The sequence below is a fragment of the Danio rerio genome, chromosome 22 (assembly GCF_049306965.1).
Source record: "Danio rerio strain Tuebingen ecotype United States chromosome 22, GRCz12tu, whole genome shotgun sequence".
Classification (NCBI taxonomy): domain Eukaryota; kingdom Metazoa; phylum Chordata; class Actinopteri; order Cypriniformes; family Danionidae; genus Danio; species Danio rerio.
The window spans coordinates 8,963,557-8,977,013 of NC_133197.1; the positions used below are offsets into that span (position 1 = coordinate 8,963,557).

General features: G+C 39.7%; 1 protein-coding gene across 1 annotated transcript in view; it reads left to right on the forward strand.

Annotated features, from left to right (window-relative positions):
• Window positions 1-13,457, forward strand: part of LOC568664 (uncharacterized) — a 208,162-nt gene that overhangs the window by 67,723 nt on the left and 126,982 nt on the right. The window contains exons 31-36 of the mRNA XM_073937296.1: window positions 990-1,160; window positions 1,342-1,512; window positions 3,574-3,747; window positions 5,660-5,830; window positions 5,944-6,117; window positions 13,279-13,449. Coding sequence (XP_073793397.1) covers window positions 990-1,160; window positions 1,342-1,512; window positions 3,574-3,747; window positions 5,660-5,830; window positions 5,944-6,117; window positions 13,279-13,449 — 1,032 coding nt within the window. The remainder of the gene's footprint in view (window positions 1-989; window positions 1,161-1,341; window positions 1,513-3,573; window positions 3,748-5,659; window positions 5,831-5,943; window positions 6,118-13,278; window positions 13,450-13,457) is intronic.

A 13,457-nucleotide genomic window follows, 5' to 3' on the forward strand; every position in this document is an offset into this window, starting at 1 on the left:
TACTAATATTATACATGTTATAGGAGCAGCACATTATATGACTCATTCAGCATCTCCTGTGTTCAATAATGTGGTCAGTATGCAGAAAGTGCTGTTTAACTGTCTTTATCAGTAAAATAATTTCTTATTGTCTTATCTGGAGATGCACTAATTGCAATTTCCTAGGCTGATTTCAGAATTTGTCTAAAAGTGTAACCTGCTGATATAGGTATTTGCAGATTCCGATTTTTTTCCCCCTTAAGAATATCTGTATACTACCACTAATAATAATAATAAATAAATAAATAAATAAATAAATAAATAAATAAATAAATAAATAAATAAATAAATAAATAAATAAATAAATAAATAAATAAATACATACATCAGTCTTTCTCCCATACTGCATTTACACACAGTAACTAAAGAATAAATCATTTTCAACTGTCTTTACTACTGTCTTTACTAATTTCAGTCCAAAGATAATCATATGCTTTTAATATATTCTGTTAATATATTTTAATTAATAACTGTATAGATTTGTATTATTGTTTTATTGTTATGTTATCTTTTGTTCAGAACTTTTAAACTTCAGCACTACTAAAAATCTGATTAATTTTGATTGTTGATTTAGTTGCTTAAATGGTTCAGCTGTTCATCTTCAGTGTTGTTGTTTATTTTCAGGCTCAGTAAGTGTAATCTAACAGAGGAAAGCTGTTCAGCTCTTGCTTCAGTTCTCAGATCAGACTCCAGCAGTCTGAAGGATCTTGACCTGAGCAATAATAATCTGCAGGATTCAGGAGTGAAGCTGCTCTCTGATGGACTGAAGGACAACTGTAAATTGGAGAAACTCGGGTGAGGTTAAATTTGCAAATAATAGTTATGTATTTTTGTTTGCAGAAAACAACAACAACAACAACAACAACAAAATCCTGTTCCAGACTCTCAGATGTCTTGTAAATGTCTGTTCTGTATTTTTGTTTGAATATAAAATGAATTCCCTGTTCCAGACTATCAGACTGCAGTATCAGTGAAGAAGGTTATAAAGCTCTGGCTTCAGCTCTGAGATCAAACCCTTCACACCTGATAGAGCTGGATCTCAGAGGAAATGATCCTGGACCATCAGGAGTGAAGGAGCTCACTGATGCATTACTGGATACAAAGTGTAAAGCAAAACTGAGGTCAGATATGATGTGGAAAAAATCTAATAAATAGATGTATGCTTTTATCCAAACATTTTATTTAATAAATTCTGTTTAATCAAAGAAAACTAACCTGTTTTATAAGTAGTCAGGTTTAACATTTTATTAAAGCAAATTTTAATTCTTATCTTCTTATCTTATCTTAAATTCTTATCTGCAGGTTTTTGAGTTCTGCTGCTGATGAATTCTGTCAGTTTGTGACTGGAATTATGGGTAAAAACCCGTTACTCCTGAAAGAACTGAATCTGAGTGATCGTGAACTAGGAGACACACGAGTGAATCAACTCTCTGATCTACTGCAGGACAAACACTGTCAGATCAACACACTCATGTGAGTATATTGTGTGTTATAAACATTGACACGTTTTTAATAGACTATGTGCATGGATCATCATATCTAATGCAACTGAAAATCATCCTGTATAATTGTTGGTGTGACTATATTCAATTTCAAAAGGTTCCTTGAATGGCAATGACAGTAAAATAATCACAATAATCCGGTACATTAAATAGATTTACCGTAGAATGTCTTATTTAAGATGTTTATTCACTATAGCAGTCTCAAAGTACATGGCAGTACTCTGGCTTCAGGAGAGTAAGAATGAACCATGAACATTATTAAACTGAAACCTTATACTGTTTTAATTTACTGCCTTTATAAGTTAATGAAGATGCTCCTTGGCTGTCGTCACAGCTGTGCTTTGTTAATGCAGTTTTGACCCACCGATGTATGAGATTCAGGTCCCTTGTTTCCACACCCATCCCTATTCTACGATTAGTACCATTTGCTCAAGATGTGGTCATCTCAAATAGTGCAGAGACAACAACTGTTGACTTGTCTTCCTTATCATAAGTCAGCCCTTTTGGGAAATGAGCATCAACACAACATTTAGGGCCCTATCATACAGCCAGCGCAAGACGCAACGCAATTGTTGTTTGCTAGTTTCAGCTCAACGCAAGAGTCGTTTGGATGTTTTGCACCACGCTGTTTAAACAGCAAATGCATTTGCGCTCATATGTGTGCCCATAGGTGTTCTGGTCTAAAAAGAGGCATGTTAAGGTGCATTGCTATTTTTAGGAACTAAAATACACTGTGTAATAGACCAGGTAAGAGCAGGTCTAAAGTCCAGCGCAGAGCGCGTTAGTTGTGCACCTTACTTAAACGTTGCTTAATACACACAGGGTGTACAGCAATACGCAAATATCTTGTGGAAAAAGAATTAAAAAGAAAAAGAATTAAAGGATTAAAATATTACAAAAATTATTATTTTCTAGCCAACATAAATATAAAAACCATTCTTTCCTGCCTTCTTCATCTCGGGGGGCTTTTTCAGTTTATTCATGACAATTTGGTTTTGTATAATGTTATCACTACTAGCAGTATTATTTATTATTTGCATATGTATATTTGTTTTATTAAAAACAAGCTTAGATTTGTCCACCTGTCAGGTTTTAGACCATATGGGGCACAGCATGTGTATTTGGATATAACTCAGGTTTTTGAACACACTTTGTTATTATTGTTCATTTATTCATTTGCTGGAAATTAGAACTGAACTTAGAAATAGTTTTGAAACAAATATTTGCGCTTAATAAACTAAATTAATTATTTATAGGCCAATGGATGTCTGTGCGTACAACACGTTTCCCTATCCCTTCCCTGAGGAGGCTCATCTCTCATTCTCGCACTGTAGATGCTCTGTTTAACTGTTTTCTCTCTTGTGAAGTGTTCAGTTTTTCCATTTACAAAGTCTGTCATGTAAATAGCAAATGTGCCATGGCACAACACAACTGATTCATAAAGGTAATCGGACATGAGACTCTAGGTTATTCTCAAAACACACCCATAACTCATTAAGAAAATAAGCTCAACCCTGTTAGAACATGCACCACTGCACAAAGCGGATTTCTTTGTCCTTAAAATAGCAAAAGTGGATTCGGACAGGCCCTTAATGCTTTTGCTCCTTGCGCTTTGCACGTTGCGCCTAGATCATCAAAATAGAGCCCTTAGAGTGGAAGTTGGGTCAAAGCAGACTCATTTCTTACAAGACCCAAGTGTTTATTCAGTTTTTCAAGCACAAAACAAGATGGAAAGATGTTTAAATATAAGTTTTGTAGTGGAGCACAATAAACTCACGGAAATACTGTAATAAAGTATGTCCGACGTGAGACCCACATAACCACTGATTTTGATAAAGGAATATTTTACAAGCAGCCAGTTTATAATGTCCTGATAGTTCACCAGGTACGTCCGTGGATGGCTTAGCGTAAATTAAAAGTCCGCTTTTATGGAGCCCATTCTGTAAGCAGTTCAGATTCACACTGTCATAGTTGTTTATTGAAGAAGATTCATACATAAACTGAAGAAGGTGTTCTTTTTTTTCTTTTAAAGGCTGAAGAATAACAGGATTACAGCAGAAGGTTGTGCTGACTTGATGTCCGCATTTAATTCAAACCCTTCACACCTGACAGAGCTCAATCTGAGTGTGAATGAACTAGGAGACTTAGGAGTAGAGAAGATCTGTCCACTGCTGGAAAATACACTGTGCAGATTGGAGAAATTAAAGTGTGTATTTTATTATGTCTGTCTACTTGACTACTTGAAGACTTTAATCTTACCTAAGATACTGTGATGAAGTTAGAATTTTAGAGTTTTTCAATGAGGCATTTGTTGCATGCTTAAAATATGAAAATTCATTTTTTAAACAATTTCCACTTTCTATAAAAACATTTTAATTCTAGGCAAGGCAAGTTTATTTATATTGCACATAGGGATGCACCGATATGGATTTTTTGGCCGATACCGATAACCAATAATTCTTCAGACTTGGAGGCCGATTGCCAATATATATAGGCCGATAATTATAAATATTTCAAAATGTTATATTTTTACACAGCAAACTTCATAAAAGCTGAAACTCGGCTCTTTTGAACTGAATAGCCTATACTCAAAGCAAAAAGCTATGATTTCAAAATTATATATTCAATTATATATAACCTATATTCACGATTTCACACAAATCAGCATGCAAAAAATACATTATTTCATTTTCTTCATAGTAAATTAACATTCAAATTGACTTGCATAAAATTAAAAAAGGTTAAATAACAAAATGGGATTTAATTAACAAGCAAGGTAAATATATTTTAAATAAGATGAAAATTAAAGAGCTAAGGACTAAAACCAGCTCAAATGTTCTTGAATAAAACGGGTTACAGTAATGTACATGTGTACAAATATGTCATGTCCGAAAAAGCCTTTTTTAGAGTGGGTTTTGACAGTTCAGAGCCACAGTACAAGTGATAAGCTAGATACAGAATGTATTATTTTTAAAAATGCGACATAAATTCATCCTATTTGGCGTTTTAGATTCTTTCGAACACATGTAGCATCAAAGCTGACAAACACAGAGCAGAATACAAAGACAGAACGTGTGGCCCGTATGCTGGATTCAGTGACCGATGCACCACTCTCCCCTGTTGATCTGTGAAGGCTCAAGATCTATGTGTGTGTGAAGGCTGTCAGATCTATATGTGTGTACGCGCGCGGTGAAAGCTGTTGCGCGCTCGTTATAATCAATATGAATATTCTGATCAAACTGAATACAATCTTACATCAACAACACATGGGAAGCAATGCGTTGATAAAAAAAAATAATTATATTAGATTAAAAACCTTCTGTAAAGTTTTTGTTTAGCGCGTCACGTGTGCAGGTCAGTTTGATGTGTGTGTGTGTGTGTGTGTGTGTGTGTGTGTGTGTGTGTGTGTGTGTGTGTGTGTGTGTGTGAAGCGAAGAGGGAGAGACAGAAAAGAGGAGCTCTTTTTTTCGGGTCCTCGTTCATTCACCGGCTGCAACTAAAAGAATTAACCCCGAAACTAATATTATTCGGCCCTGGAGTAATAAGTAAATCTCCCTGCTATCTCTAACACAACAAAGAGAAAGTGCAGGAAAGGCTTTCATATGTAATATTTTTTCCTGAGGCGATTTGAAGCAAAATACACAATGGCACTCAATCAAACATATCTACAATGATAAGGATAATGGTTACTCACTGAGTTATTAACGCACAGCAATACTACGTGAAGAAAGGACGGACTTTGAAGGAATAATCAGTGTAAGGAGAGATCCATGAACAAGTCTGAACATGTTCCGCCCACGCGTGCGCGGCAACAATTACGTAATTTATCGGCTTAAAGATATCAGCCTAATATAGACATCGGATCAATAACGATAATATTAAAAAGAGCATTTATCGGCCGATAACGATATGGCCTCCGATATATTGTGCATCCCTAATTACACATTTCATACACAGTGGTAATTCAAAGTGCTTTACATAAACAAGAATAAAATATTCTGTTTATATATGTTTTTGAAAAGAAATAATACTTTATTTATTTGTGTACTGTGCTTCAAGCATTCATTGTTGTATTTAGTTTCACATGTATTTCACACATTTTTTTTCTCTATTTACAGTCTGTCAGACTGCAGTATCACTGGACAAAGTTATGAAACTTTGGCTTCAGTTCTGAGATCAAACTTGTATCTAAAAGAGCTAGATCTCAGAGGAAATGATCCTGGAAAATCAGGAGTGAAAAAGTTCATTGATTTCCTGCAGGAGGGATCATGTAAATTACAGATTATCCGGTATTAATCTATTTATATTCAGTATTTGGAACAAACATAGAGTCAGAAATGTGCTACATGATAACCATCAAATAGTCAATGCAGAACATTAACTTCTGTTCTACTTCCTGTAGGTTTCTGAAGAGTCCTGATGCAGAGGAAGCATGCGAGTATCTCACTAAAGATTTGGTCATAAATCCATTATTACTGACAGAACTGGATCTAAGTAAAGTTAAATTAGGACATCTGGATGGAGAGAAATTCTCTGCTTTTTTGATGGACTCGCATAATAAAGTGGAGAAAATAAAGTAAGTGACCATAATTTTAGAGAATCTGTGATCCTGGACCACAGTGCATATGTTGCACAGGTGTGTGCTGAAATTAAGTACATGTAGGCTACTATAAGAATCCATTCCATTCCACAATTTCAGTTTACACACATCTTGAACCATGTTTTCCTGTGTTTTTTTTTTTTTTTGTATTGATCATTTTTCCTGAAAATGTGACTGCACATGTGAGAAACATTTAAACTTGATGTCTTCGACCTGATAAAATAAGATGTTTTCAGCTGTAAATTTGACATGATCATAGGTTGATGCAGCAATGAGCACAGATTTGACACTGTTGTGCAGACTTGTGTATAAAAGTTCACTAAACTCTAACTGAGCTAGTCAGTGGTTACGGTGGCAACAAAACGATATGATATAGATTGGTAAGTGGCAGTAATTATAAATCTATGGAGAACTAAACAGGTATAAACTTGTGTGCTTAATTATATGACTTTGTTTTTCATCTTATTGCAACCTATCATTGATAAATGTAGTCAGTTATTAATCTGTGTAATTTCAAGAGTTCACACTTAGCTGATGATTTACAAAGCTTATTTGGCATGCTGTCCCGGGAGAGAGCCCCGAGCTCAAGGGCTCCTCGAGCCCGGGGCTTCCTTCCGTTGGCAGAGCAAGAAGGGAGCCTGAGCTCGGTGGATCTCAGAACTCCCCTGCCGCTGTAGCTAAGGGAACGTAAGGAATTAGACCAGCTTGATTGTTAAGTATGTTGAATGTCTTTGGATGGTGGGAGGAAACCGGAGAGCCCGGGGAAAACCCACGCGGACACGGGAAGGACATACAAACTCCCCACAGAAACACTCACCGGTCCTATCGAACTAGGACCGGCAGTATTCTTGCTGTGTGGTTCACAGTGCTAACCACTGGACCGCCGTGCCGCCCAATTACAGGTAAAGGAGGAGAATAGGGGAGGAGGGGGGTTTCTTCCAAACGAAGATAAAGTGAACTGAAAACTTAGACTATTTATGGTGCCTTAGGGCTCATATGATTGGAAGATTAGTGATTAGCAAATGCGAGACTGGACGTGATAAATCATAAGCACGTGATCCTCTCGAAATTAGTTTATGAATAAACTTCACTTCAAGAGTTCACACTTAGCTGATGATTTACAAAGCTTATTTGGCATGCTGTCCCGGGAGAGAGCCCCGAGCTCAAGGGCTCCTCGAGCCCGGGGCTTCCTTCCGTTGGCAGAGCAAGAAGGGAGCCTGAGCTCGGTGGATCTCAGAACTCCCCAAAATGCAGAAATTAATCGCTCGGGACAGCAGCCGCGTATTCGAAGAAAAAACCCCCCAAAAGGCAGGAAATTTAGAGCTATATCCGGCTGCTGGATATAATAGAAGGAAAGAGGTTAAATGCATGGGCATTAATTAGATAGGATTAATAAGGGTGAAAAGAGGATTCTGATAACTCTTGCTGGAGTTAGAGTTTGAAGGAACCCCTGCGGGGTTCATGGTTTTCGGGGTTAAGAAGAAGGGGAGAATAGGTGGTTTGAAGCAGTGGAAAGAGAACTTTGAGTGAATCTTGTGGGAGTTGGAGCTCTAAGTGACCCCTGCGGGGGCCAGAGTAGAGTGAAGGTATGGAGCAGAGAGAGGAGGAGAGTAGCTCTTACGAAAGATGGAGCTTTGTGAGAGTTTGAGTTTAGAGCGGCCTCTGCGGAGGTTAGAGCTTGAGGGTAGGGTGTAGATAGGAGTGACCTCTGCGGAGGTTAGAGCTTGAGGGTAGGGTGTAGATAGGAGCGACCTCTGCGGAGGTTTGAGCTTGAAGGTAGGGTGTAGATAGGAGTGACCTCTGCGGAGGTTTGAGCTTGAGGATAGGGTGTAGATAGGAGCGACCTCTGCGGAGGTTTGAGCTTGAAGGTAGGGTGTATATAGGAGTGACCTCTGCGGAGGTTTGAGCTTGAGGGTAGGGTGTAGATAGGAGTGACCTCTGCGGAGGTTAGAGCTTGAGGGTAGGGTGTAGATAGGAGCGACCTCTGCGGAGGTTTGAGCTTGAAGGTAGGGTGTAGATAGGAGTGACCTCTGCGGAGGTTTGAGCTTGAGGGTAGGGTGTAGATAGGAGCGACCTCTGCGGAGGTTTGAGCTTGAAGGTAGGGTGTAGATAGGAGTGACCTCTGCGGAGGTTTGAGCTTGGGGGTAGAGTGTAGATAGGAGTGACCTCTGCGGAGGTTTGAGCTTGAGGGTAGAGTGTAGCTAGGAGCGACCTCTGCGGAGGTTTGAGCTTGAAGGTAGGGTGTAGATAGGAGTGACCTCTGCGGAGGTTTGAGCTTGAGGGAAGGGTGTAGATAGGAGTGACCTCTGCGGAGGTTTGAGCTTGAGGGTAGGGTGTAGATAGGAGTGACCTCTGCGGAGGTTTGAGCTTGAGGGTAGAGTGTAGCTGGGAGGAGCAATGAGTGGAAGAGAGTAACTCTTGCGAGAGTTGGAGCTTGAAGCGACCTCTGTGGAGGTCAGAGCTTGGGGGTAGAGTGTAGATAGGGGGAGATAGGTAGCAGTGAGTGGAAGAGAGTAACTCTTGTGAGAGTTGGAGCTCTAAGCGACCTTTGTGGAGGTCAGAGCTTGAGGGTAGATTGCGGATAGGAGGAGATAGATATCAGTGAGTGGGAAAGAGGATTTGGATAACTCTTGCGAGAGATTGGGGCTCGGAGCGACCCCTGTGGGGGTCAGAGCTAGAGGGTGAGTCATAAGGAGAAGAGAGGTAGTTGAAGTAGAGTGAAGAAGTTTTAGCTTGAGCGGACCCCTGCGGGGTTTGGAGCTTGGAGAAAGAGTCTAGGCGGAAAAAGAATAGGTAACATCGTGAAGAAGAAAGGACTGTGGCCGCTATGGCCGAATCCTGCGAGAGTTGTAGCTCAAGGGGGCCCCTTCGGGTGTCTGAAGAGTCTAGACAGGAGAAACAAGATCATTAGAGGTAGAGTGTAAAATAGATTAGTTGGGAGTGGAGTGTAGAGAAGAAAGGAACGAGAGGCTGAAAAGTAGGGTTATAAGGATAAAAGATTTGGAAAAGTTGGAAGAAGGGAACAAGCACAAATATAATACATATGTACAAACGCAGTAAATGCGCAAAGAACATGTGGATACAAACGTCTGCATCTGTAAATAGCTATTGGTGATTGTAGAAGATGCTAACTGCAATGGCCCTTGAGGGAGTCCTTGGCAAACATGTAAGGGTGCCATGGGTGGACAATTGGGCTTCTGCGGGGTTTGGTTTGGATGACTCTTGCGAGAGTCGAGGCTCTGTTAGACACCTTTTTGAGTTGGAGCCGTGTGAGGAGGTGCTTGGGGGTTGGTTAAAGCCTGTTGGGCTTTCTTGAGGTGGTATTTACTGAGACGTATATAAGATTTGAAAACTTCAGAAGACCAGCGACCAAGGGTCTGGATCTGATGGTGTGAGAGCCCGTTGTAGTGGCTGCGCCAATCCTGAATGAGTGGCTGGAAAAGGGCTCTGGGAAAAAACCTGATAGGCGAAAGATTTCTTTAATGTGTTTTTGAAACCAGAATCGAGATACTGGACGGTTAGCGTCATCAGTAAAAAGCGGGGCCAGTGGGTTAGCCTCTTGAGATTTTCTAGGCTAAGAGGGTTTGGAATGGGCGTGTAGGTGAAGGAATATTGAAAATGAGGATAGAGTGTCCTCTCAGGAATTAATCTGTTTTGCTTTGTTTGATAAGGAAAGAGATAGTTTCCCTGTCTTGCAAAGCTAGATCTGAGATGGTGGGATGGAGTAGAGGGTTAAATTTGGATGTAACTGTTAATTCAGAACATTTAAGAAACCCCCCAAAAAATGCTAGATTGAACATAGCATCTAAGGTGCGGGCTGTATGGGAGGAAATGTAACCTTTACAGAGGGTGTAGATGCATGAGGTAAGGATTTTGAGTGTAATGGGTTGTCTAGCATGGTATGGAATTGTTTGAACGAATTCCATGCTGTGAGGTATGCATTGAGGGTTCTGGGAGCTATTGCTTGTAGGATAAGAGATAGAGAAGTTTGATGAAGATTATGAAGTGGGTGGTTTATGGAAATATCGTTACTGAATAAGGAGGGACCGGCGTTGGGTGAGGGTCTGCTTCCGGGGCTAGTTGCCAGAATATCTGCAAAGAGAAATGAGAGAGAGAGAGAGTCAGCGATTTGGTTTTTGCAACCAGGTACATGTTCAGCAATCATGATAAATTGTTTTTTAGCAGATATCCAGATAAGGTGTCTTAAAAATGGCATAAGCGATTGGGAGTGGGAGCGCCCTTTGTTAATGCAATGCACTGTAGCTTCGTTATCGCAGTGAAAGAGAATGCTAGATGTAGACCATTCGTCCCCCAACAGGATGGCTGCTGCGATGATAGGGTAGAATTTGAAGAGGGCTGAAAAACATTGGTCTTTGGAATGGAATTACAATTGGGTTGGCCATGTTGAGACAAACCAGTGTCCTTTATATTAGCCACTGTAACCTATTGGAGGGGCAGCGTCTGTGTATGTGTTGATGTCAATAGGGGATGCAATCAAGTCGCTGTAGAAAAAGGAACAGCCGTTCCATTGCTTAAGGAAAGAGATCCATAAGCAAAGTTCATCGCGACTGGGTTTGGAGAGAAAAATTGTTTCTTCTAAACCATGAACTGTGGTGGATAATTGATGGAGGTGGGAAATGAAAGGAATAATGCGCATAGCGAAATTTAGATGGCCGAGAATTGGTAGGAGTTCTCGTTGTGTGCACATCTGTTTTTCAAGGAAAATTTGGGATAGAGAAATTATTCGATTGATTTTCTCTTTAGGAAGGGATGCTTGGAATTTATGCGAGTCTAGATTAATACCCAGAAATTCGATTGAAGTACTGGGTCCTTCCGAGATCAGCGAAAACCTGCTGGGTGATCGCTAGGTGTTTGGCTGGAGGAGATGACGGGGGGGAAATAAGAAAATCGTCTAGAAGGTGAATGAGGTATGGTATTTCGTAAATATTAGACAGAATCCAGCATAAAGCTTCTGACATTATGTCAAATATTTTTTGGGCTGCTTTGCATCCGAAAAATAGAATTGATTTCGCCAATAAATGCCAAAAGGTGCCAGAAGTCTGGGTGGATTGGCATGATTTTAAAGGTAGGGGAAATGTCTTCTTTGGCTAGCCAGGTGTTACGACTGGCTATCTTTATGAGAGAGATCTCTTGATCAATGTCGTGGTAGTTAAGTAAATATTCGTCCAATGGGATAGTGCTGTTAATGCTAGGAAAGGAGCAATTGTGTTGGGACGAAAGGTCGACTACAAGGCGTTTTTGCCAGAACATTTTTTGAGTAGCGACACCAATGGGGCTAATGCGCGAGATATTAAAAGGAGGAGCCTTGGAGTTCCAATCATGAAGTTGTTGTCGATTTCTTTTTAATAAGATAATCGACGGTTTCAGGTTCGGAGGTTGGAGACTGCAGGTTAGGACAGATTGGATAAAGTGAAAATTGGAATGTATCCTTTGTGAAGAGGATGTGGAGTGTAATAGGTTGGATGAGGGTCAGCTTCTGGAGCCAGCAGTCATGATCTCTAAAATAGAAAAAACAAAGAGAATCAGAAATTAAATCTTTGCAAAATAATACAAGTATGGCAGACATGAAAACTGTTTTAGTTTATATCCATGCGAGGCATCTTAATAAGGGCATGGGCGGCTATAAATGGAAGCGCTTTTGATAATGCATGGTCCGATGACTTCATTGATACGATGTGCAAGGATGGTATGGGTGGGTGTTCGTCTCCTAACGGGATGACAGATGAATGGAAAGCTGAGGACATGGGATATGGCTAGTCTGGTGGTCCTGGAAAACTGGTACCCCTTGAAGACTGAGCATGTGAAGTGATAGTGAAGTTTAAATTTGTATTTATAACAGTCAAGTGGGAAGTTTGTTTCTTTGCCGTTTTCACATCCGACTGACTTGCTATATAATCTTATATGACGCTTGTAAATCAACACATGAGTCGCTGGCGTATTACAATTGGACTTCTGTGCTTGATGGCATAATGTTTTTCAATAGCTTGTTAATATTTACTGGTTGGGTAATAATCTTTTCAGAAGTTAAATGTCAAATGGAATTTTATTTTATTTATTTATTTATTTATTTATTTATTTATTATTATTTTTTTTTTTTTTTTTTAACTAAATTTACAAGCGTGTCTGGCCTATTCATTCATAAGGTCTTTGCAACAGAGTCAAGAGAGAGAGCGGGACCATCTCCAGTCTTTTAGCTCATTGGATTGAGACGCTTATCTTTACAGCTATTGGCTTAAGGAGTTTCAGTCAGGCCATGCAAAAGGTGCAAAAAGCCTGGCGGCCATTTTGTTGATCAAATTCAACATTGTTTGTGGCTGGAGCTGCTGCTCTGCTGAACACATTCCAGCAAACAATCTGTTAAACGATGGATAGCATGTGTACTGCTAGGAGAAGGTGAGGGTTCCGTTTTATTGCAATAGCTTTGGAGTTTGGCTTATATCTTGCTGGGAAATAAGGTTGAAGACACAGCAGATGCGTTGTGGAGGCTCTTTGAAGTGGAAGGTTTTGGTGTTGTTGTTTAAGCTGTTGATGAAATTGTTGGAGTTGTAGTTGTTTGAAATGGTAGCAATAGTAGTTGTTGTTGTTGTTGCTGTAGCTTGTATATTGTAGTTTGTAGATTGAAGCTTTTAGATTGTATATTGTAGATTGTAGCTTGAAGCTTTTGTAGCTTGTAGCACTTGTAGCTTTTGTAGTTGATGAGCAGAGCAGAGCGTTCTTCCAAATGAAGATCCTGAAGATTGTAGCTTGTTGCTGCTTTAGTTGTCCATGCTGGTTTAGAGTTGGTTCTTCAACGGAGCTAGCTACGGTGAAGCTGCTTCTTCCAAACGAAGATAAAGTGAACTGAAAACTTAGACTATTTATGGTGCCTTAGGGCTCATATGATTGGAAGATTAGTGATTAGCAAATGCGAGACTGGACGTGATAAATCATAAGCACGTGATCCTCTCGAAATTAGTTTATGAATAAACTTCACTTAGGAGTGATGAAGTAAGCAGCATGAAAAAATCTTCTAAAGCTTCTAAAATACTACATAAAACAGCACCTGTAGCCACAGTGAGGCATATGTGAGCCAATATAAAGTGTAGTAAGAGTTAATAATGCTGTTTTTGTGTTTAGGCTGAATAACTGTAAGCTGACAGAGAAAAGCTGTTCAGTTCTAGCTGCTGTTCTCTCCTCCAAAACCATCCTGAAAGAGATGAACCTGAACAACAGTCGTCTGCTGGACTCAGGAGTCAGAAAGATCTGTGAGGGACTGAAGAATCCTGTGTGTGAGCTGAAGATACTCAAGTGAGTAC